This window comes from Delphinapterus leucas, chromosome 14, assembly GCF_059928025.1.
Source record: "Delphinapterus leucas isolate spDelLeu-1000000601 "Yukka" chromosome 14, BTC_Dleu_Yukka2, whole genome shotgun sequence".
Classification (NCBI taxonomy): Eukaryota; Metazoa; Chordata; class Mammalia; order Artiodactyla; family Monodontidae; genus Delphinapterus; species Delphinapterus leucas.
In genome coordinates, this window is record NC_143142.1 from 23,967,548 (window position 1) to 23,981,401 (window position 13,854).

The 13,854-nt window shown below is 40.0% G+C and overlaps 1 protein-coding gene across 6 annotated transcripts in view; it reads left to right on the forward strand.

The window, feature by feature from the left end:
• Positions 1-13,854, forward strand: part of SFI1 (SFI1 centrin binding protein) — an 81,407-nt gene that overhangs the window by 26,553 nt on the left and 41,000 nt on the right. For all 6 annotated transcript variants that reach the window (XM_089894765.1, XM_022551103.3, XM_022551095.3 and 3 more), the window contains 4 exons: positions 1,049-1,159; positions 5,786-5,880; positions 9,255-9,372; positions 10,398-10,500. In XM_089894765.1, coding sequence (XP_089750891.1) covers positions 1,049-1,159; positions 5,786-5,880; positions 9,255-9,372; positions 10,398-10,500 — 427 coding nt within the window. The remainder of the gene's footprint in view (positions 1-1,048; positions 1,160-5,785; positions 5,881-9,254; positions 9,373-10,397; positions 10,501-13,854) is intronic.

Sequence of the window (13,854 nt, forward strand, 5' to 3'; positions counted from 1 at the left end):
GCTGAGTTATATTCCATTGTATATTTATGTACCACACCTTCTTAATCCATTCATCTGTCATTGGACATTTAGGTTACTTCCATGTCTTGGCTATTGCTTTTTTTGTTTTTTAAAATATTTATTGAGGCTGCGAAGGGTCTTAGTTGCGGCATGCTGGATCTTTGTTGCGGCATGCAGGCTTTTAGTTGCAGCATGTGGAATCTAATTCCCCAACCAGGGATCAAACCTAGGCCCCCTGCATTGGGAGCATGGAGCCCTACCCACTGGACCACCAGGAAGTCCCATGTCTTGGCTGTTGTAAATAGTGCTGCAATAAACATTGGGAGGTGAATTTCTCTATGTATATTTTTGCCAGCCAGTTTTTTAAAACCTGTGAGTGGGTGAGGATGAAGGACATGTTAGTAACCTACAGAACCATGAAAAGAAATTTGGAGTGACTGATAGGCCAGAGTTCCTGAGTTACCAGTCTTCTTGACCATGCCTGTTAGCATCAGCACAGTCTCACTGCCCTGCTGCTTTCTTTCTTAATAACTTTTTCCCTTCTTATTCTCTCTTCTCTTTTGCTCTTGTTATAACTCCCCTAGTCAGATTTCAGTTAAACTAATATATTCTGTTAAGTCCTAGGAATACCATTAGGCATTTGCTTATTTTATAACTTTTAATCTCCTGGGTATGTAAATGAGAAGTGTAGCTACTATCTTTTACTAATCAAATATATTTTTTAGTCTGGTGAATGAAAAAAATTGAGAATGTTAATTCTCAACTCACTTATGGTATTTGAAAAGTCAGATTTTTTTACTTTCACCTCTTTAATTGGTAAGATCTAGAGTATAAAATTTTTTAGCCTCATTTCTAGTTTAAGTAGTTCTAACGTTTTGATCTGAAAAAGTTGAATATGTCTATTTTTAATCTATTTTGGTGTTATCAAATAATGAACCACACTTTTCTATGAGAAAGCAATGGCCATATGAAACGGTGATTTGGGAATAGATATCAGCTCCAACATTGTCAGTTATGTCTCTCTGGTTTTTTTTTTTCATTGCCCTAGGTTTTACTATGAGCAAAGAATTCTGCAGAAGGTCTTTGAAGAATGGAAAGAAGAGTGGTGGGTTTCCCATCGAGAGTGGAAACTCCGTGTTCGAGCTGACTGTCACTATAGGTAGGATTTCATGTTACATTACTTTAATTTTACTGATACACGTTATCAAATAATTACTTGTTGGCATGTTTCTGGTCAGAAGGATAGAAATTTTTTTCTGGTTTTATTGAGATATAATTGACATATATTAATTACTGTATGAGTTTCAGGTGTACAGAATAAAGGTTTGACTTACATATTATGAAATGATTACCACAATAAGTTTAGCTAATGTTTATCATCTCATATAGATACAATAAAAAGAAAAGGGGAGGGCTTCCCTGGTGGCACAGTGGTTGGGAGTCCGCCTGCCGATGCAGGGGACACGGGTTCGTGCCCCGGTCCGGGAGGATCCCACGTGCCACGGAGTGGCTGGGCCCGTGAGCCATGGCTGCTGAGCCTGCGCATCCGGAGCCTGTGCTCCGCAGCGGGAGAGGCCGCAACGGTGAGGGGCCCGCGTACTGCAAAAAAAAAAAGAAAAGGGGGAAAAAAAAGAAAAAAATTTTCTCCTTGTAATGAGAACTTCTAGGATTTACTGTCTTAACAACTTTCATATATATCATACAGCAGTGGTAACTATAGTCATCATGTTGTACATTACATCCCTAGAACCTCTTTGTCTCATAACTGGAAGTTTGTACCTTTTGACTGCCTCCCCCAACCCACCCGGCCTCTGGTAACCACAAATCTGATCTTTTTCTGAGTTTTTTGTTTTGTTTTTTTTTAAGATTCCACATATAAGTAAGATCATATAGTATTTGTCTTTCTCTGTCTGATATATTTCACTTAGCCTAATGCTCTCAAGGCCCATCCATGTTGTCGCAAATGGCAGGGTTTCCTCTTTTTTTTTTTTGCGGTACGTGGGCCTCTCACTGTTGTGGCCTCTCCCGTTCCGGAGCACAGGCTTTGGACGCACAGGCTCAGCGGCCATGGCTCACGGGCCCAGCCACTCCGCGGCATGTGGGATCCTCCCGAACCTGGGCACGAACCCGTGTCCCCTGCATCGGCAGGCGGACTCTCAACCACTGTGCCACCAGGGAAGCCCCCTCTTTTTTTTTAATGTATATGTTTTTATGGGGTTTCCTCATTTTTTAATGACTGAGTAAATTCCATTGTATATAGATACCACAACTTTACCCATTCATCCACCTTTGGACACTTAGGTTGTTTCCCTGTCGTGGCTATTGTAAATAATGTTGCTGTGAACATGGTGGTGCAGATATCTTTTCAAGTTAGTGTTTTTGTTTCCTTTGGATATATTCCCAGAAGTGGGATTGCTGGATTGTCTGGTAGTTCTATTTTTAATTTTTTAAAGATCCTGCATACTGTTTTCCTTGGTGGCTATACCAATTTACAATCCTACCAACAGTCCACAAGGTTCCCTTTTCTCCATATCCTCACCAGCGTTTGTTCTCTCTTGTCTTTTTTTTTTCTTTTTTATGTCTTATTTTTTGGAGACCTAATTTCCTACTTTTCCTTTTTTTAATTGAGGTAAAATTGGTTTATAACATTATATAAATTTAGGTGCACATTATAATTCTATTTTGTCTTTTTGACAATGGCCATTTTAACAGGTGTGCGGTGATTTTGATCTCATTGTGATTTTGATTTATATTTTCCTAATGACTAGTAGTATTGAGCATCTTTTCATGTACCTGTTGGCCATTTGTATATCTCCTTTGGAAAAATGTCTGTTTAGGTCCTTTGCCCACTTTTAAATTGGATTATTTGGGTGTTTTTTGCTATTGGGTTATATGAGTTCTTCATATATTTTGGATATTAATTCCTTATCAGTTATATGGGTTGCAAATATTTTTTTCCCATTTTGTAGGTTGTCATTGTCACTTTGTTGGCTGCGTCTTTTGCTGTGCATAAGTCTTTTGGTTTGCTGTAGTCCCACTTGTTTATTTTTTATTTTGTTGCTTGTGCTTTAGGTGTCATATCCAAAAAAATCATTGCTAAGACTTATGTGAAGGAGCTTTTTTCCTATATTTTCTTCTAGGAATTTCATGGTTTCAGGTCTTGCATTTAAGTCTTTAATCCATTTCTAGTTAATGAGTGGTGTTAGATATGAATCTAGTTTCATTGTTTTACATGTGAATATCCAGTTTTCCCAGCACCATTTATTGAAGAGACTGTCTTTTTTCCATTGAATATTCTTGGCTCCCTTGTCAAATATTAGGTGACGGTATATACTTGGGTTAATTTTGGGGCTCTCAACTCTATTCCATTAGTCTCTTTGTTTTTATTCCCATGCCATAATATACTATAGCTTGAAAACAGGAAGTGTGATGCCTCCTGCTTTGTTCTTTCTCTGGATTGCTTTGACTGTTTGGGGTCTTTTGTGGTTCCACATAAATTTTAGGATTGCTTTTTCTACTTTTGTAAACATGTCATTGGAATCTTGATAGGGATTACATTGAGTCTATAGTTGGCTTTTGGTAGTACTAACATTTTAACAATATTTTTCCAGTTCATGAACATGGAATACCTTTCCATTTATTTGTCTTCTTTGATTTCTTTCATTAATGTCTTGTAGTTCTCAGAGTAGAGACCTTTCACCTCCTTGGTTAAATTTATTCCTAAGCATTTTGTTATTTTTGATGCTATTGTAAATGAGATTGATTTATCTCTTTTTCAGATAATTTGTTGTTACTGTATAGAATTGCTACTTAGCTTTTTACATTAATTTTATATCCTATGATTTTACTGAGTTCATTGATTAGATCTAACAGTTTTTTGGTTGAGTCTCTAGGAGTTTCTGTATGTAAAACCATGGCATCTGCAAATAAAGACAGTTTTACTTCTTCCTTTCCAATTCCAATGCCTTTTCTTTCTTTTTTTTTTTTTTGCCCAATTGCTCTGGCTAGGACTCCCAGTACTATGTTAAGTAGGAGTGGTGAGAGTGGGCACCTTTGTCCTGTTCCTGATTTTAGAGGAAAAGCTTTCAGCCTTTCTCCATTGAGCATGATGTTACCTGTGGGCTTATCATATGTGGCCTTTATTATATTGAGATACTGATGATCATATGATTCTTTTCTTTCATTCTGTTATGTGAGGTATCACATTGATTGAGTCTGTGGAGGTTGGACCATCCTTGCAACGAGAAGAGTTTTGGATTATTTTCTGTATTTTTTCAAATTCTTTTTAGAGTAAGCAAGATCAAAGTCCTAAATTAAGCCCAAGCACACAATACTGTGTGCATGTGAGCACATATACACAGAGATACCCCTCTAATTCAAGTAATCATTATGTAATGATCATGCTAATGATTTGAATATGTTTTTCTCACTGACTCTCACTTCTGTATAATTTCTAATTCTGTGTTTTAAAATAATAAAGTTGTTTTAATTTGTATTGATTGGGAGAAAATATATGCCCAATATAGAACATTAAGAAAATACAAATAGAAAGAACTTTTAAAATTTATTTTTTTAGCAGTAGAGAGAAGAAACTCTTAATCTTTGACATTTGTATTCCCAAAGATAAGTGGAAGAAAAAGTAAAAATTGGGAATTACATCACATACATATTTTTATACATCTTATTTTGCGGTACACGGGCCTCTCACTGTTGTGACCTCTCCCGTTGTGGAGCACAGGCTCCGGACGCGCAGGCTCAGCAGCCATGGCTCATGCGCCTAGCTGCTCCGCGGCATGTGGGATCTTCCCGGACTGGGGCATGAAACCGTGTCCCCTGCATCAGCAGGCGGACTCTCAACCACTGCGCCACCAGGGAAGCCCTATACCTTTTTTAAAGTAAAAACTTAGTATGTCTTATACATTGTGTCTTTTTCAAATGGTATTCACTCATTATAATCATGTCTTTAAGCTCTTCGGAGCAGGGTTTCTGATTTATGGATATTTCAGATATCCATAAATACAGACATCGCTGAATCGTTCTAAGAAGCTGACAGAGTATGAAATCAAGTTTTAGGAAATGGGATAGTGAAGATATGGAGGGACTGACAGTCTTTTTTTTTTTTTTTTTTTTGGGTGCCTTTTGGTTCTTTGCTGTGCGCGGCTTTCTCTAGTTGCAGCGAGGAGGGGCTACTCTTCCTTGCGGTGCAGGCTTCTCATTGCAGTGGATTCTCTTGTTGCAGAGCGTGGGCTTCAGTAGTTGTGGCTTGCGGGCTCTGGAGCACAGGCTCAGTAGTTGTGGCGCACAGGCTTAGTTGCTCTGCGGCATGTGGGATCTTCCTGGACCAGGGCTTGAACTTGTGTTCCCTGCATTGGCAGGTGGATTCTTAACCACTGCGCCACCAGGGAAGCCCTGGGACTGACAGACTTAATGTGTATAATGTATGTATTGAGACAGAAAAGACAAGGAGAACATTGACTGTGTTTTAGTGCAAAGGAGAGGTTATGTTTTACATGGTGTGGATGATTGAGATATGACTGTCATTCCAAATGCCACAGCTTTGTGGGTGCTGAAGGTGAAGTTATTCTAGGATAATTCACATCTTTTTTCCTTGGTAATAATATAAGGTGTGGAGAACGACGCTTCAATTTTAGCTTAGGATATAGATTGGCTTTTTTGTGTCAGAAGTGTTCCTGTTAATTTCTCCTAAGTACAGAACGGACTGGGTATGTCGGATTAGGAGTTATTTTGTTTTAAAGAAACGCTATTTGCTTTTTTGGCTCCTCAGATATTACTTGTATAACCTGATGTTCCAAACCTGGAAGACCTACGTGCATCAGCAGCGGGAGATGAGGAACAGGTACCTGAGAGCCGAGGATCATGGTGAGAAAAGGAAGTACACGTCTAAAGAAAATCCCTCCGTTTATTTGTCTTGTTTTTCCTTTATTAAGATTTTATTTTTTAAGAGCAGTTTTAGGTTCACAGCAAAGTTGAGGGGAAGGTAGTAATTGCCCATACACCCACTCCCCAACACATACATAGCCTCTCCCATTATCAGCATCCCGCATCAGTGTGGTACATTTGTTACAGCTGGTGAACTTATACTGACACATCATAATCACTCAAAGTCCATAGTTTACATTAGGGTGTATTTTCTTTGGTGAGGTGTCGATTAAGTTCTTTTGCCTATTTTTAATTGGATCGTTTGTTTTCTTGTTGAGTTTTAAGAGTTCTTTGTATATTTTGGGTAATAATCCTTTGTCAGATGTGTCTTTTGCAAATATTTTCTTCCACTCTGTGGCTTGTCTTCTCATTCTCTTGACATTGTCTTCTGCAGAGCAGAAGTTTTTAATTTTAATGAAGTCCAGCTTATCAATCTTTTCTTTCATGGATGGTGCCTTTGGTGTTGTATCTAAAAAGTCATCACCATACCCAGGGTCATCTAGGTTTTCTCTTACTTTATCATCTAGAAGTTTTATAGTTTTGTGTTTTACATTTAGGTCTGTGATCCATTTTGAGTTAATTTTTATGAAGGGTGTAAGGTCTGTGTCTTTTTTGCATGTGGATGTCCAGTTGTTCCTATACCATTTGTTAAAAAGACTATCTTTGCTCCATTGTATTCCTTTGCTCCTTCGTCAAAGATAAGTTGACTATATTTATGTGTGTCTGTTGCCAGGCTCTCTGCTGTGTTCCACTGATCTGTCACTTCTTTTGTCAATATCACGCTGTTTTGGTTACTGTAGCTTTATAGTAATTCTTCAACTCAGGTCGTATCAGTCCTCCAGCCTCCTTCTTTAATATTGTGTTGGGTATTCCAGGTCTTTTGCCTCCATATAAATGTTATAATCATTTTGTGATATCCACAGGATAACTTGCTGGGATTTTGGTTGGGGTTGCATTGACTCTGTAAATCAGGTTGGGAAGAACTGACATCTTGACAATATTGAGTCTTCCTATCCTGAACATGGACTCTCTCCCCGTTTATTTAGTTCTTCTTTTATGTCTTTCATCACAGTTTTGTAGTTTCCTCACACAGATTTCATATATGTTTTGTTAGATTTATACCTAAATATTTCATTTTTTTGAGTGCTACTGTGAATGGTGGTGTATTTTTAATTTCAAAATCCACTTGTTCATTGCTGGTATATAGGAAGTCAGTTGACTTTTGTATAGTAACCTTGCATCCTGCAGCCTTGCTATGAATTGCTTATTAGTTCCAGGAGTTTTTTGTCAATTCTTTTTGGCTTCTTTACATAGACAGTCATGTCATTTGCAAACAAAGACAGTTTTATTTCTTCCTTCCCAACCTGTATACCTTTTATTGCTTTTGTCTAGTTGCATTAGCTAGAACTTCTAATATGATGTTGAAAGGGAGTGAGAGGGGTCATCCTTGCCTTATACTTGATTAGTGGAAAAGCTTTTGAGTTTCTCACCATTAAGCTCAGAAGCTGTTGTGAAGGATGAGTACATTGTCTCTGAGAGAGAATAACTCCAAGTCAAAGGGAAGACTTGTTCGATTCCCTTTCCTGTTTTCTAGGATGTGTGGTCTCTGAGCAGGAACTCCTGTGTGATCATATCCCTATGGTTTTCTCTATATGGCATGGTTTTGGCACCTACCACTCACTTAAGCATGATTTGTGTGAACTGGCTGTTCCTGCCCTGCTGGTGCAGTGTTCTGGCTGTGTTTCTCTCGCAGCACTTGGGACTGTTGTCTGTCTTGCTGCCATGTGTCACATTGCAGTGCTTACTTCTGATCTTCTTTGTCCAGGTTGTCCCTTAGTGATCTTGTGGACAGTTTAGCTCTGGTCAGTGTCTGATTCCTTGAGTTGAACCCAGAAACCCATGTGGGGAGCCTAAGGGAAAAAAGGCACTAACTTTCAAAATGATAATGCAGCCTGCTGTTTCTCATAGCCATTTCACATGAATGCCCTATAGGCACCTCAAACTCAGCAAGTCCCCAGTAAAGCTTGTCCACTGCTCCCCGTTTAGACCTGCTCTTCCTACTTTTCCTAGCTAAGCAAGAAACCTTACGAATGGCTTCGTCGTAACAGCATTTAGTTATCTTCTCTTAAAACATGCCTCCCTGAGGTGTCCCTTGCACTCATCTTTTCTTTGCCAATGCCTGAGATTAAGCCTCATCTCTTTCCCCAGAATATTATAAGTACCTCTTCTTTTATCTCCTTGGATTTATTTTCTTCTTTTTATAGATAATCTCGTTTACTCTTTGCAAACATACCTTGAAGGGAAGCACCATTTTGCAGCTGAGGGACTGGTGTGAGGTTACTTAGCTCAGTGACAAGGTCAGTACTCAGGCCCAGCTTATCTTACTCAGGAGCCTAAACTCTAAGCTACAGCACCATACTAGTCCTTGTTGCCCGAGATGTGCTGATTCATGGGGTCTGAGGTGGGCCCAGAGAAGCTGCATGTTAAATTCTTTTTCATATTTTGACTTGACTTGTCAACAACTATGAAATATAAAGTATAGCTCTAGTCATCCTGACCACATTTTGGAGAATGTCCTCAAAATGTTTTACATAATTTTATTTTCTCCTTTGTGTTCTAAAAATAAAAGAAACTTATGTCGTCAGTGATGACTTTCATAATGAAAATGGAATTTACCACAAAGGGAGACCTATGGACTTTTGTGCCTCCCATATTTAGTAAATTCTCTTTCCTCCAGGATCATTACTGGCCTTCTTATTCTGTTTCTCAAACAGATACAGATAGTATCCTTTCCTTTTGTCTTGCTTATTCTACTTTACAATTATTGTTTCAAACGGCAAATTTTATAACATGACTTCTTTAACTTTATATTATGGAAATTTAAAAATATCTATAAAATGGAAAGGTAGAATAATGAACTTCCGTGTACCCATCATCCAGCTTCCAATAATTATCGACTCACATATATCCATATCCACATTCACTTCTCTGCTTCCTCTGTTATTTCATGTGTACATATTGCAGAATATAACTTTAAAAAAAAGGACTTTTAAAATAAAAGATTTCTGAACAGTGCAGTACACTGATTTTCCTTTAAAAGTTTTGTAAATGTTATCACTTATATAACCATTCTTCACATCCTGCATCCTTATTAATTTTGTAGAGCTTCACAAGTTTTCCAGCAGAGGGCACTAGAAGACTGGAGCAATTTAGATATTCAAAGGAGGGATGTCAGAGCTTTTGAACTTTTGTCTTAACCCAGAGTGATCCATCTCCCCCAGCCCCATTTTGAAAATCTCTTTGGTGCCATCTAGATGCAAAACAAAAGATGCGACAGGCCTGGAAGTCCTGGTTGATCTACGTGGTCTTTCGTAGGACCAAACTTCGGATGCAGACCACTGCCCTGGAGTTTAGACAGCGGAGTACTTTGTGGTGAGTGTGCTCCATTGCCCTACAGATCAGCAGCATTCACTTTACCTCAGCTTTGCTTTATGCTACTGGAAAACCAGCATAAAAACCCACCTTAAAACAATGTTTTGGGGATTTCCCTGGTAGTCCAGTGGTTAAGAATCTGCCTTCCAATGCAGGGGACGTGGGTTTGATCCCTGCTTGGGGAACTAAGATCCCACATTCCGCGGGGCAACTAAAACCACACGCTCTGGAGCCTGCGCACCACAACTAGACAGAAGCTCGCGCGCCGCAACTAAGACTCAATCAGCCAAATAAATAAGTATTTTTTAAAAAACCCAAAAACAATGTTTTGAACATAATTGATACCTAATAAATATTTATTGATAACTTGTTCAACATTGAGATCAGGTTTTCACCAAATCATAAGTAACACTAATTGAGTACTTACTAGAAAACCCTGTGTTAAGTTTCTGTGTGTGTTAATTTTTTAATGTAAAGTGTCTCATTTAATCCTTACCATAAACTATGAAATACTGTTATTGCACAGATTAAGATATATGAGCTCAGGCAAGTTACTCAGCCTTTCTGAGACTTACTGTATAAGTTGTAATTAGCAGAACTAGGGCTCACCCACCCACCTCTCTGATGCCAAAGCTCATGCTCTTAACTGCTGCCTTGCGCTGCATCTCAGCAGCATTGTCCACACATCGGAGGGTGAGTTAGTCCACTCTGAAAGCCAGGTGTGTGTAGCAATGAGCTGCTTTATAATGGGACTGATTCCACTGTGCATTGTTCCCAGTGGTCCTCTGGTGTCCCAAATGGCAGTGTCTTAAAAGCTCAGTTCCAGCGTGTCTGTAGTGTCTAAGGCTGGATCTGACCTTAGGAACCATCCGTTTCCAACCCTTAACTGGCAGCTCTAGGACTGTTTCTTGGCTGTTTAGGGAGAGGGACTTGAGCTCAGGGTCTGAGGCCCAGCCCTCACTGCCCTTCTCTTTTCTGGCTGGCCTCGCTCTGACTGGTCCCATCTTTGATTTGCTCTCTGACAGGGTGTGGTGGAGCACGTGGAGACGGCAACTGGGACAGGTTCACCTGGGCCGTGCCCTCCATGCCTCAGCTGTGAAGCACAGGGCCCGGAGCCTCCAGCTGCAGGTGAGTCCAGCAGACTCGGGCTTTGGTGTCCTCTGTCCACGTCGTCAGGCACCATACCCACAATGGGAGCTTGGGCAGGTGGGGTCAGACTCCCAAACAGAAAGCTGACCATCATGCTGCTGCCTCTCTGCTGGGCCCTCCCTGCAGCTCAAGGGATGGAAGTGGGGTGCGAGGCAACTTGGAAGGCTGGACCCTTCAACAGACAGAGGCCGCTGGAAGGAATATGCTAGATGTGATTTCCAGTGATCTTTAGAGAGCTCCTGTTAATTGTGGAGCCGGAACGGGATTTATGAATTAATTATAAATATGTTTAAAGAAACAGCAGTATATTCTTTATTTCCTCATTACTCTTTTCCTACAGCAAATTAGAAAACGAGGGCAGAAAAGAAACTAAGACTGAAAAGAAAACCTGGCTTTTTCATATAATTTTGCTTATTTCTTAGAGCTCCTTTTGGGAAAGCCACTAGCTTTTGGTCAGTTATAAAGGCTTAACATCTGTACCAAACGTATGCTGTGGTGAAGCTTTTTTATGGCCTTTGATAAGCTTTCTGAACTTCAGTCACTTTTTAGTGTCTCCTGGGTACTTATAGGGCTGCCAAGTCAGTCATAGAGAATAGAACAGGGAGGAGGAGAAAAAGAAGTGCGTGTTACTATATTGTAGGAGTAATAACTTCTTTTTTCCATTTATTTATTGATTTATTTTTGGCTGCGTTGGGTCTTTGTTTTTGCGCACAGGCTTTCTCTAGTTGCAGCGAGCAGGGGCTACTCTTCGTTGCAGTGAGCGGGCTTCTCATTGTGGTGGCTTCTCTTGTTGCAGAGCACAGGCTGTAGGCACGCAGGCTTCAGTAGTTGTGGCACATGGGCTCAGTAGTTGTGGCTCGTGGGCTCTAGAGCTCAGGCTCGGTAGCCGTGGCACATGTGCTTAGTTGCTCCATGGCATGTGGGATCTTCCCGGACCAGGGCTTGAACCTGTGTCCCCTGCATTGGCAGGCGGATTCTTAACCACTGCACCACCAGGGAAGTCCCTGTAGGAGTAATAGCTTTTTAATCTGACAACATTTTGTATCATCCATGGAAGAATATGCAGTATACGGAGATCATATGCAGACAGCATAGATTGGGGTCAGCAAACTTGCCCATGGATCAGATTTGGCCAGCTGATTGTTGTTGTAAATAAAGTTTTATTGGGACGCAGTTACACCTGTTCATTTATGTATTGTCTAAGCTGCTTTCAGGCTACAACGGTAAAGTTGAGTAGTTGCAACAGAGACCATGTGGCCTGCAAAGCCTAAAAAAAGTATTATTTGACCCTTTAAGAAAAATATTTGCTGACCTCTGAACTCCTAAGGTCTTCTGAAGCAGTAGCAAGGAAATAGACATAGTTCTTGCCAGTGATAGTAACGGTAACAAGAACAGCAGGAGCAGTAATAGTATTTATTGTGGTCTTACTGTCCTAGGTGCTGGACTAAGTGCTTTATATGTGTTATCTCAATTTTCAAAATTACTTTTTAAATCCCGTATTATTATAGGTTAAATAACTCAAATGAGGGTCATGCACCTAGCAAAGGTCAGAGCCAGTATTTGAACTGAGGCAGCCTGAAAAGTGCAGAGCTGTTCTTTTAACCATCATGCTGCCTTGTCCTCAGTAGACTTGTGCTCTCAGGAGGGAGAGGGAACTATGAATGTGAAAATGCCAGAAGCATAGGAACATATTGAGGATGGTTTTCTGTCGCTGATGGACTTCAGCTATCGTCCCTTTCAGATAGTCACTTTGAGAGCCTATAAACTCGTTCTCCTGGTGCTGCTATTGCTCAGAACACTTTTAGAATTCCTTTTTTACTGTTGCCTTCAAACCTTGCAACAACATATTTGAATGAATATTTTTAGCGATAGCAGGTTTTCGTCGTTTGAGGTTGGATTTAACTTAGAAGACAGCCGAGAGTCATTCAGAATCAAATCCAATGAAAAATGTGAGCAATCAAGATAACACTGATATGGACCACACTATATGAGACTCTAAGGCAAATTTTATAGTGCAGATTATAAATAAAATCCTTGTGTCTGATAAGTACCATATGATTTACCAAGAACTTAAATTTAAGTCATCCTCTTAATCCTCACAGCACCTCTGAACTAAGCAGGGCAGACGTCATGAGATATGTGAAATTTTAAAAAATTAAATTATGTACTTCAAAAATAAAAACATTAAATATAAAACATTTATTAAAAATATTAAAAGATATCCAAGTACCCAACATACAGGTTTAAAAGTTGTTAGCGTTTTCCATACTTGCCCCAGAATTTAATGTAATTAAATTCACAGTTCAAGCCCCCCACTTCCTTCCTTCTGCCACCTTTCCTCCTTAGCGATAACCTGTACCCTGATACTGAAGTCCCCATTTTCTTGTGTTCTTTTGCACTTGTAAAAATGTGTGCATACATATACATAAAGAATAAGTGTTCTGGGCTTCCCTGGTGGTGTGGTTGGGAGTCTGCCTGCCAATGCAGGGGACACAGGTTTGAGCCCTGGTCTGGGAGGATCCCACATGCCGCGGAGCAGCTAGGCCCGTGAGCCACAACTACTGAGCCTGCGCGTCTGGAGCCTGTGCTCCGCAGCAGGAGAGGCCGCGATGGTGAGAGGCCCACGCACCGCGATGAAGAGGGGCCCCCGCTTGCCACAACTGGAGAAAGCCCTCGCACAGAAACGAAGACCCAACACAGCCATAAATAAATAAATGATTTTTTAAAAAAAGGAATAAGTGTTCTGACTTTGTGTTGTTAGGAAACTTATGAATGGTGTCATACTGTACATTTACTTTGCAGCTTGCTTTTTTTTAATGCAACAGTGTATTTTTGAGGTTTATCCATGTTGATACATAGAGACCTGTTAACTACCTATAATATGCCTTTGTACTGAATAAGGCTCAGTTTACCTGCTCAGTGCTGCTGAACTGTTGATTCCTTCTGATTATGTTTTTTACAATTACAAACAACGTGGCAGACAGCACTCTTAAACACAGATCCCTGTGTAAGAGTCTGAGTTTCTCTTGTTCCTGGAAGTGAAACTTCTTTGGGTATCATCTCGTCATCCTTATCAAGCATCACCTATTTGCTCCAGTGCTGTGCCAGTTTATGTGCTAAAATTTCGGTTCCCATTTCTTTTGGCCTCATCAGCACTTTGCATTGTCAGACTTGGTCATTTTCACCAGTTTGATAGGTCTGAAGTGGTAATTCCTTGTTGCTTTAATTTACATTTCGCTGATTCCTAATGAAGCCCAGCATCTTTTCAGACGCTTGTTTGCCATTTGAGTTTCTGTTTTTCAGCTTGTTACTATCCCTCACTCCTTTTTTTCT